This window comes from Panthera pardus, unplaced genomic scaffold (genome assembly GCF_024362965.1).
Source record: "Panthera pardus isolate Hobbes unplaced genomic scaffold, ASM2436296v1 HiC_scaffold_26, whole genome shotgun sequence".
NCBI classification, from domain to species: domain Eukaryota; kingdom Metazoa; phylum Chordata; class Mammalia; order Carnivora; family Felidae; genus Panthera; species Panthera pardus.
The window spans coordinates 19521963-19549378 of NW_026526832.1; the positions used below are offsets into that span (position 1 = coordinate 19521963).

The 27416-nt window shown below is 48.3% G+C and overlaps 2 protein-coding genes and 1 pseudogene across 7 annotated transcripts; 1 reads left to right on the forward strand and 2 right to left on the reverse strand.

Moving 5' to 3' along the window:
• Positions 1–7735: 7735 nt before the first annotated feature.
• TCF23 (transcription factor 23) lies at positions 7736–12041 on the reverse strand. Its single transcript, XM_019449467.2, has 3 exons — positions 11832–12041; positions 11002–11244; positions 7736–9206 (listed from the first exon to the last, which is right to left on the reverse strand). The coding sequence occupies exons 1-3, from the start codon at positions 12039–12041 to the stop codon at positions 9027–9029; spliced, it is 633 nt and encodes a 210-aa protein (XP_019305012.2). The 3' UTR covers positions 7736–9026.
• On the forward strand, positions 8357–27201 carry PRR30 (proline rich 30). 6 transcript variants are annotated; one of them, XM_053891049.1, is made up of 6 exons: positions 8357–8471; positions 9133–9224; positions 10435–10494; positions 12856–12953; positions 24768–25146; positions 25401–27201. In XM_053891049.1, exon 6 carries the CDS (start codon positions 25758–25760, stop codon positions 26955–26957), a length of 1200 nt encoding a protein of 399 aa, XP_053747024.1. In that variant the 5' UTR covers positions 8357–8471; positions 9133–9224; positions 10435–10494; positions 12856–12953; positions 24768–25146; positions 25401–25757; the 3' UTR covers positions 26958–27201. The 6 variants fall into 6 exon arrangements, with proteins under 6 accessions (XP_053747024.1, XP_053747023.1, XP_053747022.1 ...); XM_053891048.1 differs by having other exon boundaries at positions 9133–10494; XM_053891047.1 differs by lacking the exons at positions 8357–8471; positions 9133–9224; positions 10435–10494 and adding an exon at positions 11150–11262.
• LOC109266957 (small nuclear ribonucleoprotein-associated protein B'-like) lies at positions 13651–14603 on the reverse strand (annotated as a pseudogene).
• Positions 27202–27416: the final 215 nt, after the last annotated feature.

A 27416-nucleotide genomic window follows, 5' to 3' on the forward strand; every position in this document is an offset into this window, starting at 1 on the left:
GACCCATGGGCAGAAATAGCTGCCCTGGGGTTGTGAGGAGGACTGGTTATGTAGTTTTAGGTTTGGGAGTGGGGTAGAGATAAAGTTAGTTTCCAAGAAATTTCTGGACGCTGAAAGCAGGGTCTCACAGGACCCTGAAGATTTAGCTATTGTCAAGATAAGGTTGCTTTTAGTTTTTTAAGGGAGTGTAAACCTTAAGGCATTAAGGCAGCCATACACGTCTTGGAAAGTATTACACGCTGCATGCAGGTCTCTGATTTCTATCAGTGGGCTCCAGGCTGTAAGAGAATTTAATTTCAACTACGTTTTTCTTGACTTTGTTTCTCTCATCATTGGTATAAACCCTTTTGATTATATGCATTGCAAATATCCGCTCCCAGTCTGTGAACTTGTCTTTTTCACTCTCTGAACTGGTGTCTTGTGATGAATAGATGTTCTTAAGTTTATGTGGTACAACTTTACATTTTTTCCTTTAGGGTTAGGCTGTTTTTTCTTTAAACAGTATCTCCTTATTCCAGATCCATGAATATGGTCTCCAAAGTCTTCTTTTTCTATTTTTCATCTCTTTTCTTTGTCCGTATGTACTGAATTATGAGTAGTTTCTTCATATGTATTTTCTAATTTACTTGTTCTGTTTTCAGCAGTTTCTAATCATCTGCTGGGTTTCTAATTAAAATATTGTATTTTTAAAAAAATAAAATGAAATATTATATTTTTAATTGCGACAAATTATGATTTTCCCCAATTTTGCCTGTTCATTTTTAGTTTGTTGTTCCTGGATTGTCTTTTCAAAATACTCGTTATTTCTTTAAATTTTTTTTTTTTTAACGTTTATTTATTTTTGAGACAGAGAGAGACACAGCATGAACGGGGGAGGGGCAGAGAGAGAGGGAGACACAGAATCGGAAGCAAGCTCCAGGCTCTGAGCCATCAGCCCAGAGCCCGATGCGGGGCTCGAACTCGCGGACCGCAAGATCGTGACCTGAGCTGAAGTCGGACGCTTAACGACTGAGCCACCCAGGCACCCCTCGTTATTTCTTTAAACACAGGAAGCATGTCTAATGGGTATGATGTACCTAAACATTATAGTATCTTCAGTCATTGCAAATGTGATTCTACAGTTCAGTGTTTCTGCCATCATTGGCTTATGGGGGCTTATGTTTCTTTCAGATGTTTATAACTGCTATGCGCCCAAGTTTGTTAGAATTTTATTCATGGGAATCCTTCGAAGGCTAGACTTAAAGGATATTCTTCCACAGAGGAATTGTACTTGCTTGTGCCTAGAAACACTCCTAAATTGAGACTCATGAAAATTTTTGGCATTTTTTGCCCCCAAAGTTTGAGGGCTTAGAAATCTCTGGGAAGGGGTGCCTGGGTGGCTCAGTCAGTTGAGCGGGCAACTCTTGATTTTGGCCCAGGTCATGATCTCACTGTTCGTAGGTTCGAGCCCCACCTCGAGCTCTGAGATGACAGTGAAGAGCCTGCTTGGGATTCTCTCCCTCTCTCTGTCTCTCCCTCTGTTCCTCCCCCACTCGCTTGTGCGCACCTTTCTCAAAAATAAATTAATGAACATGAAAAAAAAAAAAGAAATTTCTGGGAAGCTCCTCCCCCCCTCACTCCCACCACCCCAGCCAAGGTCTATTTGGGCAAGTATGGTCAACTCTCTTTTACATACTTGAGGGTATTGCATTTCGGCGACCCCAGCTTTGTGACAGGATCTCTGACTCAACTTCCCATTTTGTATAGGCCCCAGGCTTTGTCTCTTGTATCCAAATTTGGCCTATTAAAACCCTGGCTCGGGGCACCAACGATCGGCAGATACTGCCAAGGCAGTATTGGCCTCAGTGCTGGCTTACCAGTGTTTGTTTTATGGTTTCTTATCCCTTCTCTTATTCTTGTCCCCTACTTTTCTGTTGGCCCCAAAGTACATTTAAAAATATGTTTTCAGTATTTGAGCCATCATTTTGAGTGTTCTGTACCAGGAAGATTTCTCCACATATCAGGTCCACCATATTGTCAGAAATGGAAGTCCACCGATTTTTCTTAGAAGACATGTCCCTCATGCAGGAGTCCTATATAAAGCAGGTAATTTCTAGTTCACAGTCAAGTATGTTTTATAAACCCAAGTATTCTGTTTCCTGCTCTGTTTCTTCATGTTTGTTTAGAGTTTCTCTGGAGAAACAGAGTTGCATAGTTGCCGTAAAGGGAGCACAGGTAAAGGGAGCACAGATTGAACGAAAGCCCTGTGAGGAATTATTGCCCCAGGTAATGAGACGATCATCCAGGACCACATCGAGTTGGGATAAAATAAAGGCTATGGGAGAACTGATCGATCCCTTTTGATACACTTCTATCAAGATCCGAGTCACTTTGGGGTCCCTGAGTGGCTCAGCTGGTTAAGCGTCTGACTTTGGCTCAGGTCATGATCTCACAGTTTGTGAGTGCAAGCCCCCGCATCAGGCTGTCTGCTTTCAGCATGGAGCCTGCTTCAGATCCTCTGTCCCCCTCTCTCTGCCCCTCCCCCATCGTCTCTCTCTCTCAAAAAAAACCAAAAAACAAACAAACAAAAAAAACACCTTAAAGAAAAAAACATCAGAGTCACTTTCTTCCATAATTTTGCAATTTGGGAAGAGATAGGAATTGTTTCAAAATAGGTGATTTCCCTGGCTTAGGATGTAAACTTAAGTGGCAAAGATTTTGGTAAAGTCAGAGGGGATATTTCAACATAGATGTTTTGTCAATTTGGGGGCGGCTTTTTGACAAAGATCATCCTTGTAATACCGTAAGGAAAAAATATCCTCCAGTAAAGGGTGTGGGGCAGGAAGCACCACCAATTTCTGTGTCATCTTTAGCTGGAAATAACATTTTTCTTCTTAAAAGGGCTTGAGGAGGATGGACATATAATGATTGACTTTGGATTTTTACTGTTTCTGGGAAGCTGTGGAAGGCTCTGGCTTCTTTTAATATTCATGAGACCAGTCCCTTTCGCTTCTAGTTTTTTGTTTTTTTTTTAATGTTTATTTATAAACGAGAGAGAGAGAGAGAGAGAGAGAGTGTGTGTGTGTGTGTGTGTGTGTGTGTGTGTGTGTGTGTGCATGAGCAGGGGAGGGGCACAGAGAGACGGAGACAGAATCTGAAGCAGGCTCCAGGCTCTGAGCTGTCAGCACAGAACTCAATGCTGGTGGGACTCGAACTCACCAGCCGTGAGGTCATGACCTGAGCTGAAGTTGGACGCTTAACTGAGCCACCCAGGGGCCCCTACCCATTCTAGTTCTTAAATAAGCACAGCGTTAGTAACACACCCACCGCTTCACTGGTAGTGTTTCTAACAGCTGGTTTCTTGGAATGATTTGCAATATCAAGATCTCTTCTACAACGTGACACTGCCTTTCAAAAAGGGCTCTCCAGTCGTACTCCTCCCTCAACTCCTCTCCCCGCCCCACACGCCTCTGGCTAGCACATAACAGGAACTCCGTGAAAATTTGCTGACCCTGGGTCCTGTATGTACCCCGTCTGGGACTTCAGATACAGCCTAGGATTTCATAATTTTTTAGTAACACCATTTTATCCCCCACCTGAGTTCTCCCTTTTAAAGGCACAAGTTGATATTCATTTTATAGTAATGTATGAGGGGCCTGCCCGTTCGGGTCAGTGGCGTATTCTTGTGACGCAGCTCCCCAAAGCAAAAAGGGTGTGTCCTGCTCTGCCTTTATGTCCAGGGAACTAATGGTGGTGGCACATTGTTGCCAAGATAGGCGAGACTGGTCAAGGGGAGGCTCACTTCCTTGGCCAGATGGTGGAGTACTAGAACTGTGTTAGAGCGGCACGTTCAACCAGCCTTGCCCGTGGAGGAGGAGGAATTTTGCTGACTGGCACATCACACATCTGGCAGCCCTCCCAGCATCAGGGCCGATGGCTTCTTGCGATGAGATGTAGCCCTTCTCAGCAGGCTTGGCACATGCCCACACTTCAGCGGTTATAACTGAGCTTTGCTTCAACTTCTTTTTTTTTTTTTTTTTTTAAATTTTTTTTAACGTTTATTTATTTTTGAGACAGAGAGAGACAGAGCATGAACGGGGGAGGGTCAGAGAGAGGGAGACACAGAATCTGAAACAGGCTCCAGGCTCTGAGCTGTCAGCACAGAGCCTGACGCGGGGCTCGAACTCACGGACCGCGAGATCATGACCTGAGCCGAAGTCGGCCACTTAACCGACTGAGCCACCCAGGCGCCCCTTCAACTTCTGATTTATGCTGCTGTACTTCTTCTCAGAGCCCATCGGACCTTCATAGTTTTCTCTTCACCCGACATGGGTGCATCAGTTATGGCTGGCTCCCTCCCCAAGCACATTTATAGAGAGTGTGCCTGTATTTGTACCAGGAGCTCCAGGGGCTCTGCCACCCAGCCTGCAGTTAGCTGTGGTTTCTGAGATGTGAAACATAGAATCTATTTTCATCCAAGTTGGCCGCAACCCAGAGGTTCCAGCCCACTGCAGCCTGATGTAACTGATGTGATTTAGGTCTGATTTACTGAATTTGTTTTTCTCCTTCTAGCCTCCTTGCTGTGAAGGATTGTTCTTCTTCTGATTTCTGGATCATATTTTTGTTTCTTTTCAGATTAAAAAAAAACCTCAATTGTCTTTGCCCCTTCATAACTTCTCAGTTTATTCAATGCACTGTTCCTTAGTTCCCACTTCCGTCCCTGCTAATACCTTACTGGTGGCTGGTGGTCACCTTCTTCCAGTACCTTCTGTAGGTTGCACCTAATCCTGCAGCTCCTGCCCTAGGTAGTTAAGGTGGTCTCTTGTCCTCTGTTTTGCTCAACAGCTGACATCTTGCTGTTACTTAAAAGTTACATTAATTAATCCACTGTATGTGAATATATATAATGTTTTCATGAAAAATAATTATTTTCCATATTGGAAAATATTTAGTGAGAGGAGTGGCATTGTTTTACATTTTTGCAAATATCTTTAATGTCTGTTGCAATAGACAGCTGGGTTCTCCTATCTGCTTCTACATTCCATCTGTTGCAATATCATGTTGTATGGCTTCTGGAACGTTCTGCTATGCTCGTGAGAGAAGAGTAAGGAAAGGCAAATAGTGCCTGGTATTATGAAAATGATTTTAGGGGTGCCTGGATAGCTCAGTCGGTTGAGCGTCCAACTCTTGGTTTTGGCTGAGGTCATGATGTCAAGGTTTGTGGGATCGAGTCCCATGTTGGGCACCATGCTGGCAGTGTGGAGACTGCTGGGATTCTCTCTCTGTCTCTCTCCCTCTCTCTGTGTCCCTCCCCTCTCCAATTTGTGCACAGGCCATCATGCTTTCTCTCTCTCAAAATAAATAAATAAACATTAAAGAAAAGAAAATGGTTTGGGCCACTTAGACCATTGAAAGGGCCTCAGGGACCCCCAGAGTTCCCAGAGCACACTTTTAGTACCTATGATCTAGAGCGAGGGTCAGTAAACTTTTTCTTCAAAAACCAGATTATAAATATTTTAGGCTTAACCTATGGCATCTATTCAATTGTGCTGTATCAAGAAACAGCCATAGTATGTGTAACAAATGGATGTGACTGTATTCCCACAAAAACTTATTTACAGGAACATGGTGGGTGGAGGGAGGAGGTGGGCTGGATTTGGTATGCTGTGGCCAGTGAGCCAGCTCCTGATCTACGATACCAAGCTTGCAGGTGCCCTGAGTTTAGGGCTTGTGCCACAAAAGAGGGAGAACGATGGCATGTGACTTAGCCAGGCGCCTTCCAAAGGAAGAGAAAAGAAATTTCTCAGAGAAGACTAGATCTTGCAATTTAATTACCTAGTTCCCAAGTGGTAAATCAACGGTCTCTACCCTCTCCTTAGCCATTCCCTCTCCCATGGCCCGAGCCTCTGCCCTGCGGCTCTGCCGCTCATCAGGAAACATAATGCACATCCAACTCTGGGGAAGCCATCCTAGCATCACTGCCTCCTCCCCTCCCACCTCGTGTCCTGGGCACCTGGGCAGGCAGGAAAAGCTAACCAAGTGGGCCAGGCATCCCTCTGACTCCTGAGCTAGGCCACCTTAGTGACGTGTTGTCCTCTGCGCTTCTGTTTCCTTTTGGAGCCTCTTTCCCACATACCCCTGTTCCCAGGGGACCAAGCTGTCTCTGGACCCGAGTCTCACCTGCCTCTTACTACTCTTGCCTACCGCATGCCCCTAGACCTGGTGGGAATAAAAAGTTTCCCAGTGAGCAGGTGTTTTCTTTGTCTGCAGCAGAGGCAAAGAACTCCCGGTTCTGGTTCGTTTGTGGATCCAAGTCTCTGACCTGACATTTCGTCTGGTTCTTCACGTTCATGCTCCAGTCCTTCCCTTGGCTCTGCCTGCCTTCTCAGAGCCCTTTGGCAACGTGGCCTGTGCTGGGTGCTCTCTGGCTGGAGGCCACGGCCTCTGGACCCCAGACTGGCCTGGGCACGAAGGAAAACAGCTTTGCCCGGATAGAGCCTGAGGCAGCCTAAGCCACTTGTATTGATGGGATGGCGCTTGTCCTTCCTCAGCCACCCTCTGCCAGCTTCATCTTCCTTTGCTGTCCTTGTCTCTACGGGGTCAGGCACAGGAGGGGGTCTGATACTGCTGGGCAAAGGCTCGAGTCTGAGGGGGGTGGGCTGGGGCAGCCTCCATACACCTAAAACGAGCTTTCCCAGTTTCGTCCCAAGAAAAAGACTGTGCCACCAGCTTGGGAGGAAATTCATCTGCTCCTCTTCCAACCACCTTCAGACTCAACCAGGAAGACATTACTATTTGGCTTTAAAAATAGAATATTCAAGCTGGACTTTTATGGTCTCGTGGAGAACACTGCACTCACGCCCACCCGCACCTGGTTCCTGCCCCTGCCTGGCCTCACCCAGCTGCTCAGAAGCGGTTCTGCACAAGCTCTCCAGGCCCCGCGGTGGGGACCTGGTAGATTTACGAGTTCGGCCTTGGCTGAGACCTTCTCCCCGTGGCTCCCAGCCACAGATCAGCCGCTCTCCCACATCCCATGCAGCCTGTGGCTGGCGCGCTGTGTGTCTTTTTCAGCCTCCACCCCGACTTGCTGAGTCACCCCTCGGCCCCTTTCCCCTGAGGCCCTGGCCAGCCCCGTGGAGGAGGCGTGGTTCGTCATTTCAGAGCCCAGGCCTCTGGCCACTCCCGGCCTGCCCAGAACCTCATTTAGTCTCACAGTGGCAACGGTGTCTCTAAGTCTACCCCATTCAGGGTCGGCCTGGCCCATCCCCTCCCGCTCTGAGGCACTGATGTTTAACGAAAAGCTGGTTCTGGGGGCGCCAGGGTGGCTCAGTGGGTTGGGCTTCTGACTTCGGCTCAGGTCACGATCTCCTGGCTTGTGAGTTTGAGCCCCGTGTGGGGCTCTGTGCTGACAGCTCAGAGCCTGGAGCCTGCTTCGGATTCTGTGTCTCCCTCTCTCTCTGCCCCTCACTTGCTCGTGCTCCGTGTCTCTAAAAATGAATAAATGTTAGGGGCGCCTGGGTGGCTCAGTCGGTTAACCGTCCGACTTCAGCTCAGGTCACGATCTCGCGGTTCGTGAGTTCGAGCCCCGCGTCAGGCTCTGGGCTGATGGCTCAGAGCCTGGAGCCTGCTTCTGATTCTGTGTCTCCCTCTCTCTCTGCCCCTCCCCAGTTCATGCTTTGTCTCTCTCTGTCCCAAAAATAAACGTTAAAAAAAAATTTTTTTTTAAATGAATAAATGTTTAAAAAAATTAAAAAAAAAAAAGCTGGTTACTTCTCTGTCTGGACTTCAGGTGCCTTTGGGTTTGAAGCTATACTTGATCTGGAAAGGAAAGTTACTTTCAGTATGTGTAGACTTCTGTGATTAGTCCTGAAGTTATTTCTTCAGAGCCAGAGAGAAATTCCACTAAAGCTCTAACAGATTTCTGGCACCCCGTGGCAAGACTTGAGTGCCTAGGAGGGCAGCGCCTGTGGGGCACAGCTGCCTCTGGGGCAGTTGTCTGTAGCCAGATGGTAGAAATAACTCCAGAGCCAGTGAGACCTCAGGCCAAAATCATACGAAGAACCCACTGAACCCAGACCTATCTTGTTTGTCCTGGAGGTTGGGTTTCTAACATAATGGAAAGAGAAGGCTGTAATTATCATCCTCTGGAAAAGATATCTGTTCTCTCTCTAAGGTCCTTCAAGGATGTAATCAGGCCCATCAATATCCTTTAGATGCAAGGTGCTGTCTGGTTCATTTCCGGTAGACCTGCCTCTGGGATAAGATCGTCTCAAACTAGGCAGCTGGGACCATCTAAAAGTTTCTGTGGAAACTGGAATGCAAGCAATGTAGGTTTAGGTTTTTCTGGCTTAACCTGTAAATATAAGTCATACCAAGAAAAGAGTGGAAGGTCTCGGGGCCCAGAGAGGGAGGAAATGTAGTGATGCTGGGCTGCTGGAGAGACCATCATGCGGACAAGACTCCTAAATTCCCCGCTGCTTCTTCGCCATCAGGTAAGGGTTTGTGGAGCGATAACGACAGGTCCCCGTGTCGCCAGGATCTGGCCACGTGACCCGGCCCAGTTCTATTCACACGCACATGTCTGGCCCTAGACTTTCCCACCAGCACGCGCAGCTGCTGCCGTCCTAGGCCTTTACCTCTGCACCTGCACAGCCTTGTCATTGTCCTTGCATTCTCCGAGTGTCTGTGGGAAGCTTAGGGGAGAAAAGCGGGGCGGGGGGGAGGGTGCCCTAACTCAACTTCCAACCCAGCCAAACCTCTTCCTCTCCCACTTCCCTTGCAGCTGCCACAGCAGGAGCCACTGAGAAGTCACCCCCCGGGTGCCCAGATGAGCACTTGCGCCCCCCCCTACCCCCACCGGTGCTTCTGAGTCCCCTCCCATTGAAGGGCCCGCAGCTTCGCCTGGTCTGCATGCTGGAACCTGCGAGTTGAACCTGAGTCCGTCTGATCCAAGGGCTGAGAGTCAGAGTGAAGACAGGCAGGGCTGGTAGAGAATCCAGGTCCCTAAGCTCGACTTGTAGTCTAGGAGAAAAGGGCAAGTGTGATACTCATTTGTCCCCGAGAGCTGGTGAGAGTGGCTTCGTGGGAAAGAGAGCGTGTGCCTCTTCAGAGACTTGGGGCCCAGCCTCCGCCTCCTTTGTTCTTTGGCTTGAGGTGGTGACTGTGGTGGAGTCGAGGCCAGAGCTCCCCAGGCCTCCAGCATAGAGACGAGATCGCATGGGCCACTTCTGCAAGACATGGGGATGGTAAGTGAGTAATACTCACTCTTACAGCCCCTTGTAGTCCTTGGCACCCCAAACATGGCCTTCCTTAGCCCCCTCCCTGAGCCCTCCCTCATCACTGCTCTGATAGTGGTCTCGGACTCACCGCCACTTATGGCCCCATGCGTTCTCCTGACCACCTGAGCCTGGTGGCCATAAGGAGCTGTTCGAGGAGAGCAAGGGCCCTGAACAGAGCCCCCCGATAGTGGGGAGGGAGGTGGATGGCAGTGTTGGCAATGGCCAGGGGCTAGGCAGTGGGGAGGGCAGCAGGACTAGGGCAAGGAGAGGTTCTTCCTGGTACTGACCGGTCCCGACCTCTTCTTTTGCCCAGCCCCCCGCCCAAGTGCCTCTGGCCACACTTATCAGTGCTGCTCTGTCCATCTAAGCTGGGGACCTCCCAGAATCACCCATTCTTCCAGCAGGGGTGTGGACAACCCCAAAACACCAGGTTACTCTGCCCTGAGGTCTCCCCTCCTCTTGGCAGCCCCTTTACCAGGGGAGTTGAAGGGGCACTGCCCCCAGCAAACTATCCTATCCCACCAAACTGCCCAAGTTCTTGACCTAAACCAGCTCTCATCTGTTCTTTCTTCAACACACGTATCCATTACCTCCTACGTGCAAGGGCCTTACTTTGCTCATCGTTTTACAGCTAAGGAAGTGACTATGCCCCCGTCAGTATTTCAGAGTTGCCCCCACGTAGTCTCGAATTCTTGCATTTAAGCTATATTTGCATGGAAGAAAACAATCTCAAGTTTTCAAGACGTTTCAGAACTGTGTTTCAGGGCGAGAGATAGTGAAAGTATCCTCTATAAAAACAAGGTGGACCCCATCACAGTGCTGTATCTATCCTGAGAGGGCAAGCATGGCCCTTCCTCTATAACAGTTACACTCTGCAAGCAGCAACTTACAGTGCCGTCCCCTTGGCCTGCCTGGTGGCTGTGAGCATGGGCTCTGAGGTCAGACGCCTTTGGGTTCAAACTGCATTTAGCCACTTACTCTCCCTGAGATTCGATTTCCTCACTTAGAAAGTGATCCTCATTTGGTTCTTGTGCGCACTAAAAGGTAGAGATGGCCGAAGCGCTAAGCCCAGCTCCTGACATCACTTGAGCACCCAAGTGATGTTATTGCCGTTATTGCGATGGTGAATATTGTTAATTATATTTTTCCTTCATGATCTCGTTTCATGCCCCGGAAGGAGAAATAAGGCTCACGTTCTCTTCCCTTTCACATCTGATAAAACCAAGGCTCCGAAAAGGTAGGTCCTGGTCTGGGGAGGTGGTGCCTGCAGGAAGCACCCCCCAAACTCCTCCCCGACCCCAGCTTGATTGCTTCTAGAATGAGGCTTTCTTAGACCTTGTTCTCCCAGAGGGGGATCCCTCCTATGGCAGAAGTCCAGGGGACACCAAGGCATTGTACGAAGGGGTGGTGTGCCCTGGAATCTAGGGCTTTCCTGGTGCGGTTTCCTTTCCCAGGCCCCAGCCCCGGAAGCCGCTCCTTTTTCTCCCCTGCCGCTAGGCACCCCAGAGTCCTGGGACTCTGTGAATCTCCCTCCTCTTGGAGGAACCGCATTTTCGTGAAGTCAGTTCCAATCACCACCCCCACTACACCCAAGGTCAGCGCAGTCCCAAGAGCCAGCCTTGGCTCCTCTCCCTCCGAGAGAGCAGGAAGCAGCTGGTCCCAGTGTCAGCTCTGCTCAGGGCCGGGGGCCTAAGTCCAGTCCATCCCAAACCCCACTCCCTGAGGCCCTGAGCTCGTGGCCTACCTTCAGAGGGTGCAGGTAGCGCAGTCCACGCAGGAAGGGTGGCCAGGCGGGGCCGGGCAACTCCCGACCAAGTGTGCGGGTGAGGTGGGCTATGTAGCTGGCGGCCAGCACCAGCACATCCAGCTTGGAGAGCTTGGTGTCAGGGGGCACGGCGGGCAGAGCGGCCTGCAGGGCCAGGAAGGCCTGGCGCAGCGTCCTCACGCGGCTCCGCTCCCGAGCAGCGTTCTCGGGACTGGCCTCGCTCTGCAGAGAGGACCCCGGGTGAGTGGGTCTGACTGGATCCCCATCTGCCCCTGGTTTCTAAGAACGCTCTAGTGTGAGCAGCCATGCGCCGAACAGCAGAGACCCGAGGGCCTCACGCTCTCTCTGTGCACTCTCAGTCCTGCCCTGCTTTATGGCTGAGGAAATGGAGAGAGGCTCTCACTTGGGGTCAGATGGCAGCTCAGAAGCTGAGAGTCCTTTACTCTTCCTAACACTCTAGCCCTTGCTGCACCCACGGCCAAGTCTGAATCCTGCTGTCGGGGTGCCCTGGGCCCACAGGGAGCACAGAGCCACCCCTGCTCTGTAGGGCTGACCCTTGCCCAGCCAGGTCCTGACATGAAGAGGCAGCTACAGCGGAGAAGGAAAAAGGAGCTCTCTGAGCTGCGCTCTGGGTAAGACCAGCTCGGTTATCCCAACCACCCAAGTGTGGAGCCGTGGAGTCCCGGGTGCCAGTGTCCCCTTCTTGGGAAGGGACGGTCATACTGAGTGAGGCTTTGCCAGCAGAGGTGACGCCTCAGCCCCTCCCCTCCTGCCTCCCCACTCCCTCCACAGGGCCAGTGATTCCTTACCCTGCCGGGAGCCCTGGCCCCTCTTAAGCTGGGGGCAGCTCCGCTCCACATCTGGTCCCTCCAGTTTGTCTCTTCCCACAGGTCCTGCCTTGTCCCGCACGGGCGGCTCCTCTTCCTGCCAGTGCCTGCTGCCAGCCGCAGCTTGGCCTTTGCCGGGGTCTGCCCCACTCCTGGCATGGCCGGTGGCCTTCTGACCTCCCTCCGTGACATGCCACACCCGTGGAAGGTGGTGCTGCGGCCCCTAGGATGGGAGCACAGTGCCTGAGGGAGCCCCCGGGCTCGGGCTAACTGGGCAGGCTGGTCACCCAGCCGACCATGTCTGTATCTGGGGGAGCTGGCGCCAAGTCAGTCGCGCTTCACTCCTTGCTCTGGGAAAACCGCCCACCCGGCACAGCCCCCGCAAGAAGCCTCCTGCCTGCCTGCCTGCCTGCCTGCCTCCCACCCGGCTCCGGGGTGGGGGTACTGGATGTTGGGAGTGGCCAAGTCCTGGGAGGAGGCCCCCCCCGCTCCAGAAGGCCAGAGGATGGTGGGAAGGGAGCTCCCTTCGCGGAGACTTGCCTGACCCCGCAGTAGTCTTGCGATGGTCGCGCGACTCCAGCTTTGAGGCTCAAGCCAACGGAAGGGCCCCGAACCTCCTCCTCTGCCAGAAAGGTGCCTGCACACATCCCTAAAAGGACCTTTCCTCCCCTTGCCAATGAACCTGACCTTCCAGCCCCGGGGCACTAATCCCCATCCCCCCAAGCAGGCCTCCTATTTCCAACCTAGTGCTTTTCCATCCCCTGGAATATCTTCCTCCAGCTCTGCCAGGGAAAAGCTGCCTTCGCCTGTTGGGTTATGCCCTTCGTTCGTGAAGATTTCTTCAAACCCCACAGAGCCGAGAGCCCATGTCTCCCTGTTTCATGGGTATTCTAACTGATGCGTGACCACACCCTGGCTACTTTCCTCAAAGCTCGGTGCGTTTAGGTCACTCTGGGTCAGGCACTGCGCTAAGTACCTTATACGTATTCTCTTATTTATTTCTCAGGACAAACTTCTAAGAAAAAGAGACTCTCACATCCCCATTTTACAGATGGGAAAACCGGTATCAGGAGGTGACGCAACTCACCCAGCATCAAACATCTAGTAAGTGACGGGGTTGGGATGAGAGCCCAGGCAGCCAGGTGGACTTGGAAGGTGGCCCCACGCCCTGTGGTGTTCTGCCTTGGGTGGGTTACGCACATGTCTTCCCATCCTAACGAGAGGTCTTTGTGGGTTTTATTTATTTATTTATTTATTTATTTATTTATTTATTGTAAGACACAGAGAGACAGAGCATGAGTGGGCAAGGGGCAGAGGGAGGAGACACAGAATTGGAAGCAGGCTCCAGGCTCTGAGCTGTCAGCACAGAGCCTGATGCGGGGCTCGAACTCACGAACCGTGAGATCATGACCTGAGCCAAAGTTGGACGCTTAACCAACTGAGCCACCCAGGAGCCCCTCTTTGTGTTTTTTTTTAAACATTTATTTACTTATTTTGAGAGAGAGAGAGAGAGAGAGAGTGAGCAGGGGAGGGGCAGAGAGAGAGGGAGAGAGAGAATCCCAAGCAGACTCTGCGCTGTCAGCTGGGGAGTCCAACACGGGGCTCCATCCCACAAACTGTGAGATCATGACCTGAGCCAAGATCAAGAGTCGGACACTTAACCGACTGAGCCACCCAGGTGCCTCTGTTTTATAATCTTAAGAGTTTATTATGAACTAGTTTCACAGGCCAAAAGGAAGTAAAAGGACCATGTACAGCCTTTCAGGAAATAGCGAGGGAACTTATAGGGGCCATGATGAGTCTAGGGTCTTGGTGGGTGTATTCCCAGGGGAGGAGCCCTTGCTTTGCAGGGGAGGGGGCCCACATCCCCAGAGGGCTATGCCCACTGAAGTTCCTCGTCCAGGGGCGATCCCCACTGGGGGACCCATGGGAGGTCCCATGCCAGGTGGTGGGCCCATCATGCCCGGAGGGGGTGCCCCTTGGCCCATAGGTGGGGGAGGACCCCCACGGCCAGGCAGACACTGGTTTGGGTCCCCTGTAGTGCTGGCTGTATCAGCAGCTGCAGTGGCTGTCACCGTGCCTCTTCCTTGCGGGGTCACCACCTGTTGGGTGCCCCACCAGCCCCTCTGACTGGTCCAGCAAGTCCTGTAGGAACCTGGGGCCCTGGAACACCAGTTGGGATTCCTCTGACAGCAGCTCTGCCTGGACCCCCAGCAGCTCAGCAAGTGGCACTTGGGCAATGCCAGTATCTCTGGGAGGAAGTCCCTCTACTATCGTCTGAGACCAGGCTTTCCCCTCCAAAGCAGTATCTCTTCTCTTTCTGCTTACGTTGAGTTCTTTGGCTTGATCTTCCTGAACTCATCACAGTCACAGAGGATTGAATTCGAATGCTTGTTGAGTCTTGAAGGTGTGAACGAAGTTACGGCCATCTTGCAGGAGACACCTCATCCTGCAGTCAATGTGCTGCGGCATCTTGCTGTTCTTGCCCACAGGCATCATAGTGACGTTCTGATGGATCCGATTCCCGCTGGATTCCCCTCGTCACAGGCCTAGACACCGCCTGGTAACCCATTTCCCGCTGCCACTACCGGAAGTCCAATCCTATGTTTTTAAGCCCCTTCTTCTGACTTGCTGCAGGATGCCCCACAGTGTGCACCCATCACATTTTGATCACCCAGAGACCCCGGGATGGACATCCAGATTGCTTCCAACTCATCACCACCGCAAAAATGCCATCATGATACCATTGCATGTGTCCTTCCGGATCTATGCAAGATTGACAAAACAAAACAACATAGGCCTGGGACCAGAATGCTGGGTTAATCGACTAAGTGTTGCCAGAGTGCCATCATCCTGAACAGTTGCCGAGTCAGCACTGCACAGGACCCTAGAGCCCCACGTGCTCACCACCACCTGATATTAACCAGATTCCCAGTTTTGTGGTGGGAGAGCTCTAAAGGGCTGCTTTAATTTGCCTTTATCTGATAACTGACAAGTTCAAGCATCCTGTGTGTGGTGCTTGGTAGAGATTGCATTTTATTTTTCTCCATATAGGGAGCCGGTGTTATCTTCTCCTTATAGGGAGACTGTTATCCCAACATCATCTGCTGAACAGTCCATTCTCTCTTCCTGTTCAGTTGCATCTCCCACTTTATTATATGATAAGTTCCCATATTCGTATAAAAGCCAATTTCTGAGTTCTCTATTCTGTCCTGCTGATCTTTTTGTCTGTGTTTGAGCTAACAGCACACTGCTTTTATTGTTCTGACTTGACCGCATGTCTTACTACTTGGAATGATAAAACTCTCCTCTTTACTCTTATTTTGGAAGGTTGATTTAGTTATTTCTGGACCCTTATTTTTCCATATAGATTTTAGAGAAAACTCATTGGGTTCCTGTAAAATTCAACTGAAATTCTGACTGAGATTTTGTTGAGTAAATGAGTTAACTGGGGGAATATTGCCATCTTTATACTTTTGAGTCAGTCCTTCCAAAAACATGAAATGTCTCTCATTTTATTTTATTTTTTTAATGTTTCTTTTTTGGGACAGAGAGAGAGATGGAGCCTGAGCGGGGGAGGGGCAGAGAGAGGGAGACAACAGAATCCAAAGCAGGCTCCAGGCTCTGAGCTGTCAGCACAGAGCCCGACGCGGGGCTCGAACTCACGGACCGCGAGATCATGACCTGAGCCGAAGTCGGACACTCAACCGACTGAGCCACCCAGGCACCCCTCTCATTTTGTTTTAAACATCTATATCCTTTATTAATTGGATAGTTTACTCCATGAAGGTCTGTGTATTCTTGCTTCAGTGAAATAGCTCACAGTTTTGTTGAACTAATTAGTTCACAGTTTTTGTTGCTCTTGCAAATGCTTTTATTTTATTCTGTTTTCTAGTTGATGATGGCTGCTGTACAGAAATGCTTGTTAAAGTTTGTCTTGAATCCAGCAACCCTGCTGAGCTTTCTTATTAGTCTTAAAACTCTGTTGCTTCCATTGGCTTTTCTGAGTAGATACAAAATGACAGTTTTATTTCTTCCTCTCAATCTTTACACTTGTTTCTTTTTCTTTCCTTAGAGCATTGGCTTGTGCTTCCAACACTACATTAACAGGAAATAGTGGTAGCTGGCACTGTTTTCTTCCCCTAACCCTCCACTGAACATATCTAGAATTTCTCCATTAAGCATACTATTTGCTGTAGGCTTTTGATATATAACTTTTAGCAAGTTGAGGACATATCCTTCTATTCCTTGTTTGCTAAGAGGTTTTTGGTAGTTTTTTTTTTTTTTATTATAACTAGGTGTAGAACTTTATCAGATGCTTTTCTGCCGTCAGCTGAGATACAATCATGATTTTTCTCCCTCAGTCTATGAATGTTAAATTATTTTGTTGTATTTTCTTTTTATTATATGTTTATTTACTTTTGACAGATAGAGTGCTAGTGGGGAGGGGCAGAGAGTGAGGGGGACAGAGAATCCAAAGTAGGCTCCACGCTATCAGCACAAATCCCGACGTGGGGCTCAAGCAAACCATGAGATCATGACCGTAGCCAAAGTCGTTACTCAACCAACTGAGCCACCCAGGCACCCCACATTATTTTGTTGTATTTTCTGATGACAAATCTTGCTTGAGTTCCTGTGATAAGTCTCATCTGGTTGTGATTACTTTTTAAAAAATATACTTTCTGCTTCGTATAGTTAATATGTTGCTTAGAATTTTTACAGCCATCTCATAAGTGAAATGAGATTCTAATTTTCTTTTAACTGTCATTATTTGGTTTTGGTATCAAGGTTACACTAACTTCATAAAATGAGCTGGGTAGCTCTCCCTTTTATTCTATTTAATTTTTTTTTTAATTTAAAAGTAAAAGTATTTTTTTAAGTTTATTTATTTATTTTGAAAGAGAGCATGAGTGGGGAGGAGAGGCAGAGAGAGAGAGAGGGAGAGAGAATCTTAAGCAGGCTACATGCTCAGTACAGGGCCCAGTGCAAGGCTCAAATTCACCACCATGAGATCATGATCTGAGCTGAAACTAACAGTCAGATGTTTAGCTGCTCTTATCCTATTGTCTGAAACAACTTTTAAAAAAAATTTTTTTTTGTTTATTCATTTTTGAGAGACAGAGAGAGACAGAGCATGAGTGGGAAAGGGGCAGAGAGAGGGAGACACAGAATCCGAAGCAGGTTCCAGCCTCCGAGCTGTCAGCACAAAGCCCGACGTGGGGCTCGAACTCACGAACTGTGAGATCATGACCTGAGCTGAAGTCGGACGCTCAACTGACTGAGCCACCCAGGCGCCCCTGAAACAACTTTTTACATAATATAGAAATTAACTCTTTTTTGAAGTCTGGTAAAACTTACTTATAAAACCACGAGGACTGGTTTTCTTTTGGTGAAGAGGGGAAGAAATTTTAACTTTCATTCAATTTCTTTGGCTTCTTATTGACTGATTGAAGTGCCTGTTCCTTTTCAATACTTAGTATTATGTATTTCTTTGAATTTAGCCATTTCATTAAGGAATTCTAACACTTTAATGAACAAAATGCTCTTAGAAACGTATCTCCAAGGAAATGAGAAAAAAAACAAAAGTTCTATCCAGAAGAAATTTTCTTTAAAAAATCTAAGCATTCCTCAGCCCTGAGAACAGTGTAGAACTCTGAGAATGGCCAGTTTGCCCAAGAACAACACTTGGCCCACAAAATGGGCATGACCTTGGATCTCTGGTAAAACCCAAAGCTTCAGAGACTCTAACAGGCCAACAGTTCTGTGGCTGGACTGCAAGGCTAAGACTGATGTGAAACATCTCCAAGATCTGCACAAAAGACCCACACCTTCTAAGAGGCATAAGAACCATTCCTAGGACATGAACCTTTTTGCTGTTGAAACTCAAGATCATAAGAAACTATCATGGCACTCCTAAAGAGCAAGGTCATCTACGGGAAGTATAGCCCCTTTGCAGTCAGAGAGCGTTCTAATCTTGAGAGAACTGCCCAGAACCTCAGGACAGAAGAACATCATTTTGAAGGATAGAGCAAAAAGATGTTTTTTAGACCTAAAAGAATTGTCTTTTATCCTCCTATATTTATGTAGCTACTCTGAAGGTGTCAGACACCAATCTTCCAGTGATGAGCTAAAAGTCAACAGGGGCTCCCATCCCAAGTTCCGGAGAACAGGTTCAAAAAGCCACCCCCCAAAAAATCTACCACCACCAGGGAGCTCATTGGGCAGTCCTGAGTTTCTTGCATTCTAACCATCTGTGAGATGAGGAGTAGCCCATGGAATGAATGGTGGGCATTTCTAGGCTTTCAGGTCAATATTCTTTCTCAGAAGACATGAAGTTGTTGATAGGGCAGACTTCCAGAAGCTTCCATCTGAAATTTAATCAGGTCCATGCCAACGTCAGACTTTAGGAGAACCTGTGGAAGCCCTTACCGTATGGTAAAGGGGTATGATCTCTTTCCCTCTGTAGGAACTTACCCATCAGGGAAGGAGGGAGGTCTGACTCCAAATTTTCTGAGCCTCAGCAGGACACAAAGTAGGAGGGAAGAAAAAAGCCACACTCGCAGCTATGTGGAAACAGATCTTCTTGTGCCAAGTGCCTTTTCAGAGTTAGGTGATCTGAACACCCTCAGGGAGCTCCTCCACCTGAAGACTCCGTCCTCAGAAGGACTGCAAGGTCATGGTCAGATGAACCTGGGAGTGTCAGTCTACCGCCTCAGCACTGCATCCATAGCAGGGATGCTGATGTAGAAAGGAAAACTTCCACAGCGAAAAACAGTGTCCACAAAGCCCCAAGTGGTGAACCAGGAGAGAGTGAGACTGATGTACAAGGAGTGGTGCCTCCCAGGCCAGAAGGTGCAGAGGTCATTTCTAGTACTCCATCATCTTACAGGTTCCCTGGTGGGCATCAGAGAAGGCAGACTGGAACTCAACAAGCTGGTCTTCAAGGCAGTAGGGTTCTGCGTGGTGAAACTCATCTCCAGGGCACAGTTCAGGTCCGTGCTGTTCTTGGCTATCTCTGGGGCATGGTTCTACCTAGACGCATGTGTGGGTGGCTCTGTGGAGTGCAACTCTGTCATAGCCTTGTGCTTCATCTCCAGCAGCGAGGCCACGGATATAGCAAGGACAGCTTCTACCACACGGGTCCAAGTGGGCTTTAGGGGGAATACAGGAAGCAGATGGGTGAAGTCCCATCTTCTCTATCATGTATTCTCTTGAAGTTGGTCTGGGATATCTACTTCTTGGGTCAGACATAGGTATGGTCCCCGGAGCTAGTGTAACTCATGGAAGTTGGGTCTCATGGCTTCTATGTTGGCGTCTAGTGCTGATGACAGGTTCTCCTCTTCCTGGATTTTGTTTCAGCACAGCACCATCAGCCCCCACTATCACCGGCTGAGGAAGAAGCCCAGGCACAGTCCCACTTGGGTGGAATTGGCTCTCACTGAGGTGTAGCGAGGAAGTGGATGCAGAGTAGGATCGTCTTCACCTCAGAACTTGAGCCCCATCTCTCAGGAGTTGTTATTTATACTTGGAACAACGACCTCTTGGATACTGGTGGAAGTCCCTTTGAAAAAGAAGTGCTTGGCAAGCTCAGGATCCTTCTGCTTGGCTGTGGGTTCAGTGGGAGGGGACAGGAAGAGCAGCCTTCTCCCTCCGCCTCTAGAACAGTCACTCATACTTCTCTTAATGCCTCAAGTATTTCTTATTTTTTAAAGAATTTTTTAAAAATATTTACTTATATTTGAGAGAGAGTGTGTATGTAAGTGGTGGGTGGGGCAGAGAGAGAGGGAGACAGAGAATCCCAAGTGCAAAACCCAATGAGGGCTCTCATGAACCATGAGATCATGACCTAAACTGAGATCAAGAGTTGGATACTTAACAACTGAGCCACCCAGGCGCCCCCTTCTTTTCTTTTCTTTTCTTTTCTTTTCTTTTCTTTTCTTTTCTTTTCTTTTCTTTTTTTTCTTTTTCTAAAGTTTATTTATTTTCAGGAGAAAGAGAGAGTCTATGAGTAGGGGAGGGGCAGAGAAAGAAGGAGAGAGAATCCCAACCAGGCTCCACTGTCAGCGTGCAGACCAACTCAGGGCTCAAATCATCGAACTGTGAGATAATGACCTGAGCCAAAACCAAGAGTCAGATCCTTAATGGACTGAGCCACCCAGGTGTCCCTTCTTATTTTTAAATCTCCATTATGTGTCTAGATGCTTCCCCCACCCCTTTCTTTGTCCTGTATTTCATTTGTACCCAACTCTCTTTTTGTTCTTAGTGTTACCAGAAGTGTGCCTCACTTATCCATCTTTTCAAGGACCAGCCTTTATTCTTTAAAAAGTATTCTATATATTTAAAAAAATGTTTATTTATAAAAAATTGTGACATAACATAAAATGTACCCTTTGAACAATTTTAAGTATACAGTTCAGTGGCGTTAAGTACATCACACTGTTGTGCAAACATGACTGCCACCCACTCACACAACGTTTGTCATCTTGCAAAATTGAAATTCTATACTCATTAAACAATAACTCCCCATTCTCCCTAATCCTAGCCCTTGACAACTGCCATTGAACTTTCTGTGTCTATGAATTTGACTCTTCTAAGTACCTCAGATGAGTGAAATCATATGATATTTGTCCTTTTGTGACTGGCTTATTTCACTTTGTGCATCCACAAGGCTCATCCATGTTGCAAGCAAGTATCAGAATTTCCTTCCTTTTTAAAGGCTGAATAATATTCCGTTGTATGTATATATAATTGTTGTTTATCTATTCATCTGTCACTGGACACTTGGGTCGTAGAAACCTTTTAGCTACTGTGAATAATGCTGCTATGAACATGGGTCTCCAAGTATCTCTTTGAGACCCTGCTTTCAATTCTTTGGGGCACATACCCAAGAGTGGAATTGCTGGATCGTGCGATAATTCTATTTTTAATTTTTCGAGGAACTACCGTACTGTTTTGCGTAGTACCTGTATCATTTTACATTTTCACCAGCAGTGTACGAGTGTTCCGATCTCTCCACATATTCGCCAACACTTGTTATTTTCTGTTCTGTAATTGCCACCCTGATGAGGGTGACTATATTATTTTTAAGTCTCTGTGTCATTAATTTTTAGCCTGATCATTTTTACTTTCTTCCCTCTCATTTCTTCACTTTTGCCCTCGTGTTCATTTTTCCAACTTCTTGAGGAGAAAGCTTGGTTGGCTTATCTTAAAGTCTTTTGTGTTTTGCTAAATGATAAGAAGAACAATGGAACGAGATGACAGTCATCATAGACGCATTTTTGCACCTGATAACACAGCCTCAAAAATATATCAAGCACAATGGACAGAAATGTAGGAACAGAGAAATTAATTATAGTTGATCTTAACACACCCCTTTCAGTAACTGATAGATTAAACAGAGATATATAAGCAGAGATACTGAATTATAGTTAATAAACTCAAGATATTAGATAAATCCAAAAGTAAAGGACAAACAGTGAAGATCCCTGGAGAGAGTAAAAATGGGAAGAGTGCCAAGGAGAACTTTTAAATTTTACCTGGATACTTGTGTATTGTTTGGCTTTTGTAGACTGAAATTTATTTGCGTATCATTTGTATACTTCAAAGAACAATACGAGACAAAAGGCAAAAAGCAATAGTGGTTCAACTGGCTGGCTCACATTTTTCCAGCACAATAGTCAACGCCTTGATGAAATCAAAATATGTAGGGAGGGGCACCTGGCTGGCCCAGTCAGAAGAGCCTGTGGCTGCCTATCTCTGGGACATGAGTTCAAGCCCCATGTTGGGTGCGGAGATTACTTAACTAAATAAACGTAAAAAATACATAGGGATTATTATCATTCCCAGGTTATAAAACTCATTTACAAAGTAGGAAATAAAAACAACGTGGGAAAATATGTGCGGTAAGTACTCAAGGAGTATATGTGGGTACCTACAAACACTTAGGGATGAAGTATATTGCCTTGCTGAACTGCAAAAGCAACTCACAGTAGGTCAGAGCACAGGTGTGCAGGTTTCAATTCTCATCTAACAAGGCTCCTTAGTAGCCAGTTTGAAAGAATATGTCAGTCAACTTTGGAAGAGTAAGAAAAGAAGGGTCATGGAGGCAAATCCGATCATGCTCACCCCAGCACTGTTCAAAAAAGATAGAACTTTGCCCAACGTTATTTGAGTATTTCTATTGATGTGAATGAAACTAACCCCCTTAGCTGGATGCTAGTAGGCAATTAATTCATTAATTTTCTCAGCTTCCCTTGTTCAGAGACCAAGCATCAAACATCTTTCTGGCTCCCAGGCAGGTCTGTCTATATGATTTGAGGATACTGATGATGTTGAAAGCAATGAGTCAGTCCCTTCAACATATGATTTCCAATGGTAAGTCAATGATGTGGATTCAGATCACATTTTGTCTTCCCAAATACCTAGGCTATAGAGAGAAACTATAGAGTGAATTATTTCCCGTCTGCGTGAACTATTCTTTAAAAACTGGTATTCTGGAGCTTACTTTAGGCTGTTGTGTTTTAGCTGGCAACGTCAAGAGCACATTTCTCATCCTGGAAAGTAAAAAGCCAGATATAATTGTTTTCCCTGATGACACAGCATATATGCCACTTCCAGATGGCCGTATGTTCTCCACAAGTTGTTTTGCTTGAATCAACTCTGGCCATTGTGATCATCAGTTTCCTTTCTCAGGGCTCACGTACATTCTGTTTAATAATCCAGTTTAAAATTTTCCTCCGGGGCACCTGGGTGGCTCAGTCAGTTGAGCATCCTACTTCGGCTTAGGTCATGATCTCGCTGTGTGTGGGTTCTCGCTCCGGGTCAGGCTCAGTGTTGACAGCTTGGAGCCTGCTTCAGACTCTGTGTCTCCCTCTCTTCTCTCTGCCCCTCCCCACCGCTTGTGCACACCTTCTCTCTCTCTCTCAAAAATAAGTAAACGTTAGAAATTATAAAATAAAATTTTCCTAGCAAGCAACTAGAAACTGACTTGAGCTCCTAGAATTTGTCTTTTTCCCCCTTTTGAATAAATTATTTACCTATCTGCAGTTATCTGACACCTCTCTTATAATTATGATCTCTCCAAGAATACTCAAGGTAGTTCTGTAAACAGCCCCTTCCTACCATATCATATGTACAACTCAAACAGAAAAGAAAGGACAAGAAAAGAGTGCAAAGGTCAAATTCTCTTAAATAACTATCAATTTACTCATTCATCCGTCCATCCTCTTAAGAAACATTTGCAAATTTCCGGAAGGGTCATGCTATATAGCATTTGAAGGAAATAATACACAGTGTTCTTGCCCAGGGTTAGAAAACGGATGGAGGGAAGAGTGCATGGTAGATGATATCTACAACAGGAAGTAACTAGCAAACTAAAACAAGTCCATTACAATATCACATTTCCACCTTGGATGCCAAATGCTTGGAGAACTTCTGTTCACTCAGTCCGTAAAGGTTTACTAAGCACAAACCAAGTAATTAGGGTCCTGAAGGCTGGATCTCAACTCCTCCGTAAAACTCCTCAGTAAAACTGATGTGTCTGAGATCTTGCCTGGTTTTCCTTTCCCACCACCCATAAGTGCCCTTCTGTCACTTTATACAAGCCACGACTCTTACTCATTCCTAAATTTATCATGACTTGCCCTGGACTAAAAAAAAAACCTCCAGGGCACCTGAAAAAAAGACTATCAGAAATATTGATATGGGCAAAGCCTCCTTTAATACAGGTATCATAGCCCCTTGGAAGGGCATCTAATCTTTCAGTTGTATATTGTGATGGTTAATTTTATGTGTTAACTTGATTGGGCCACGGGGTGCCCATATATTTAGTTAAACATTAATGTGGGTGTGTCCGTGAGGGTGTTTCTGGCTGAGATTAATGTCTGAATCGGTAGACTGAGTGAAGCAGCTTGCCTCCCTGATGTGGATGAGCCTCATCAGATCATGGAAGGCCTGAGTAGAACAAAAGAGGCAGAATAAGGGAGAATTCACTCTGTCTGCCTGACTGTCTTCAAGCTGGGACATCAGTTTTCTCTTCCCTTTGGGCTCAGATTTGAACCGGAGCTTACACCATCTGCTCTCCTGGTTCTCAGGCCTTTGGACTTGGGGTAGCTATGCTATCGGCTCTCCTGATATCTAAATTGCAGACTGCAGACCTTCGGACTTCTCAGCCTCCATAGATACATGAACCAATTTCTTATAATATCTATCTATCTATCTATCTATCACCGTAAATATATATAATCTATATGTCAATAAAAATAGATACCTTAAATGAAACCATTTTCTAGAGAAACACCACTAGGATATATCTATATCTATCATCTATCTAGATGTAGATAGCATCAAAAAGAAAAACATGCTTAGATGTAAGTGATAGTTGCACAACCTGTGAGTAAACTAGAAAACAGCGAATTGCGCACTTTAAATGGGTGGGCCGTATGGTATATGAGTTATATCTCATTAAAGCTGCTAAGAAAATAGTTATTAAACTATAGAAGTATATCCCAAATGGGGGAACCAATGTAGAGCACAAACACTGCTCAGAAAGCAAAAGAAAATAGCAAATTGAAGGGAGAGCCTGGCCCACATAGGCTGTGTGGTTGGAGAGGACCCTGGATGTAGGAAGGGGTAGGAAGTGTAAAGTATATGGGCAGAGAGCAGGGAGAGGATTGGGGCCTGAAAGGGAGACCGAGTGCCCCAAAGAATTTTGTCTGTCTCAGTTTTGTCAAGGACTAGCCTTTGATGATCTCTGAAAGAAGGCCCTAGAGCCTTGAGGAGGAGAGTGTATTATGTCAGCACCTGACCTTTGTGACATAGGCACTAGATGCCAGGGAGAACTTCCCCCAGGGAATGGGGTTCCTGGCTCCCAATGGGGGTGGCAACGCCACCCCTTAGGCGAAGCCCGGTCTTCCACAGGGTTTCACCAGCTGGCCCCACTGGTATTGCTGTTTCTGGGTGTGCTCAGCCATCTCAGCCAGGACCAAGCTGAGCCAGAGGACATCGGCATTAGGGGTGACGAGGGGTCACGGAAACCGAAGTGGGCAGGAAACCAGGATGCTTGCAGAATCCTTGATTCAGGTTGAGTACAGCAAAAGCCTGTAACAGAAGACTTCCTCCTGGCTGAAGGAGCATTGAGGGCACGGCTCCAACAGAAATCTGAGTCAGAGTGAGTTTAGGGTGACAGATACTGGGGACAGAGGGGGGTGTATCCACCGTTTGGTGACTGTTCCTCTTTCTCCCAAGTTCCCTCAATTGCTGAAGTGCCTTGCAAAACAGCCTGGAGGAACCCTCATTGGTAAGAGCTCACATCACCAGAACACCCCCAATTTCTAGTCCCATCTCAGCAGCCATCCTTAAGCCCCCTCCTCCAACTCCGTTCTACCTCTCACCTCCCTTCTTCTGCTCCTCGGCTCTCACTTTCCGTGGAGCATTTTGCCAGCTCTTGTGACCCCAAGGGTGACATGGATTCAGGGTCTTAGTAAATCAGCCTTCAGAGCCAGAAATGGACCAATTCTCCCAATATCTTAGGTTCTCATTCTTTCTCTACAGGTCCCATGGGCTGTGTTCTTCCTCCCTGGCCCACCCAGATGATTACTGCTGCCCCTCAGCTCCCAAGAGGCAGCTCTGATTCTCTATCCCCATATATCCCTCGTCAATGGCTGACTGCAAAGTGAGAGGCCAAGTTTAGATCCAAGTGCCTGCCTGAACACTCGGAGAGCCTAGTGCTACAGGGCTGGGTGTCTCCTTGTCCTCAACCAACAGCAGCACCGACACCAGGCTGGAGTCACACTTGCGCACAGAAGGCCCTGATTTCTCCGCCAGGTCTGGCCTCAGAGATACTGTCCTGATTCTGCTAGGTCTCTAATCTCCGGTCTTGAGGCCCCAGTCCCTTCTGGATTCGAGGCCATGTTGCCTCAAAACAAGGATGAGGTGCTGCTACAGAACACAGCACCCCCTGGGCGCCCCCCTCAGGGCTCCTCACAACTTGTGGACTTGTCTTCTGGCAACCTGCAGCCTCTGCCTCCCCAGCCATCGCTCCCTCCCTCTTACCCACCTTGCTCCCCTCCCCCACGGTCCCACTCTCCTGGCTCCCATTTCTACAACTCTGACTCAAGTTCTGACTTTGTCCTACATCCCTACTCTTCCTCCCTCCCAAGTTCCCCCACTTTCTTTCATCAGAATTACCTCTCTCTCTCCCTCACACGCTCTTCCTCTCCCACCCGCCAGCTATACCCCTCCCTTCCTCCTACTTCTTCCTCCTCTCCCACTCAGCTACAGAACGACTCTCTCCCCCACTCTCACTGTCTGTCTCCTTCCAACCCAGGGTACCACCCCAGCTCCACTGTCACTTCCCCGGCCCCCAGCCTTCCTTCTCCTGGGGTCCACGTGAAGAGGCAGACATGGCCCTGGCATCAGTACAGGGACACCGGGTCCCCTGGGGTGGTGGGGGGATGCGCGGCAAGCCAGAGGGACCCTGCAGAGTTCATGGACCCAGGAGCCCTGGCCCAGGCCCTAGTGGTCCATCTGGGGCACCGCCGCATTGCACACGACCTGCGGCTACTGCTTTTGCAGCACCTGTGGCTAGGCACAACTGGCCAGGCCCCAGTTGTGGAATATCCTATATGCCTGGTGTGTCTCAAGCCCCGCAGCCCCACGTGCCCCATCCCCAGGTACAAGACCGGACCCCGGCTGCTTGCCTTCCCCCAACTACTGCCCTGTGCGCAGGGCCAGGAATCCGGACCACTCCGCCTAGGCATTGGCTTCGGCCTCCGCCTGCCTCGGGGCCAGGCCAGGGCCTTGCACCTGTTGCCAAAAAGAAGGCCAGAGGAAGTAGGTCCACAGGGAAAGGCCGGTCAGGCCCATGGGTATCAAACCCGGGCGTCCCAGGCTCCAGCAGCTCACGTACCGGTGGCTCAGGCACGGGCAGATCCAGCCCGGGGCCCACCCTCCCCCACCAGGAGCCTCAGATCTACACACTCTATGCGCTTTTCAGGGCCTTTACCGCAGGCACCAAAACAGGCCACTGTCTCCCCGAAGCCCAGGCCGTCCTCTGCCCGAAAGAGTCCTGCCTCTTCAGAGCCCATTCTCCGAAAGTCGCCACTCTAGTTCCAGAGACAAGGAGGCTCCCTGGAGTACCTCCTCTGAACCCCACTGCCCCCACCAGGCTCCAGAACTCAGGGAGCCCCCGAGACTCCCTGAAGGGCTGGCTGGCCGGAGGTCAGGTGTGTTCTCCAGCCTTGAACCCTGGGAGCCCCTTATGGAGTCTGCTCTCTCCTGGCTGAAGAGGACAAAGGGCACCTGAGACCCCATTCAGCCTTCAGTGTATCCAATAAAGCCTGACCCTGCAGAACTTGTGTTTGCGTCCTGCACAGCAGACACAGTGGGTAGCTGAACCTACAGGCGGCCACAACTAAAGAAGGGGAGGGGGAGAGTCAAAGGAACCAGAGCGGCCGGGGAGAGTTGTTACCATATATCTGAGGACGGCATGGGATCCATAAGGCATGAGCACCTGAGATATTCAGAGGGCTCTGCAAGGCTCTTCACACGTTTAATTCAGTTTGGTGG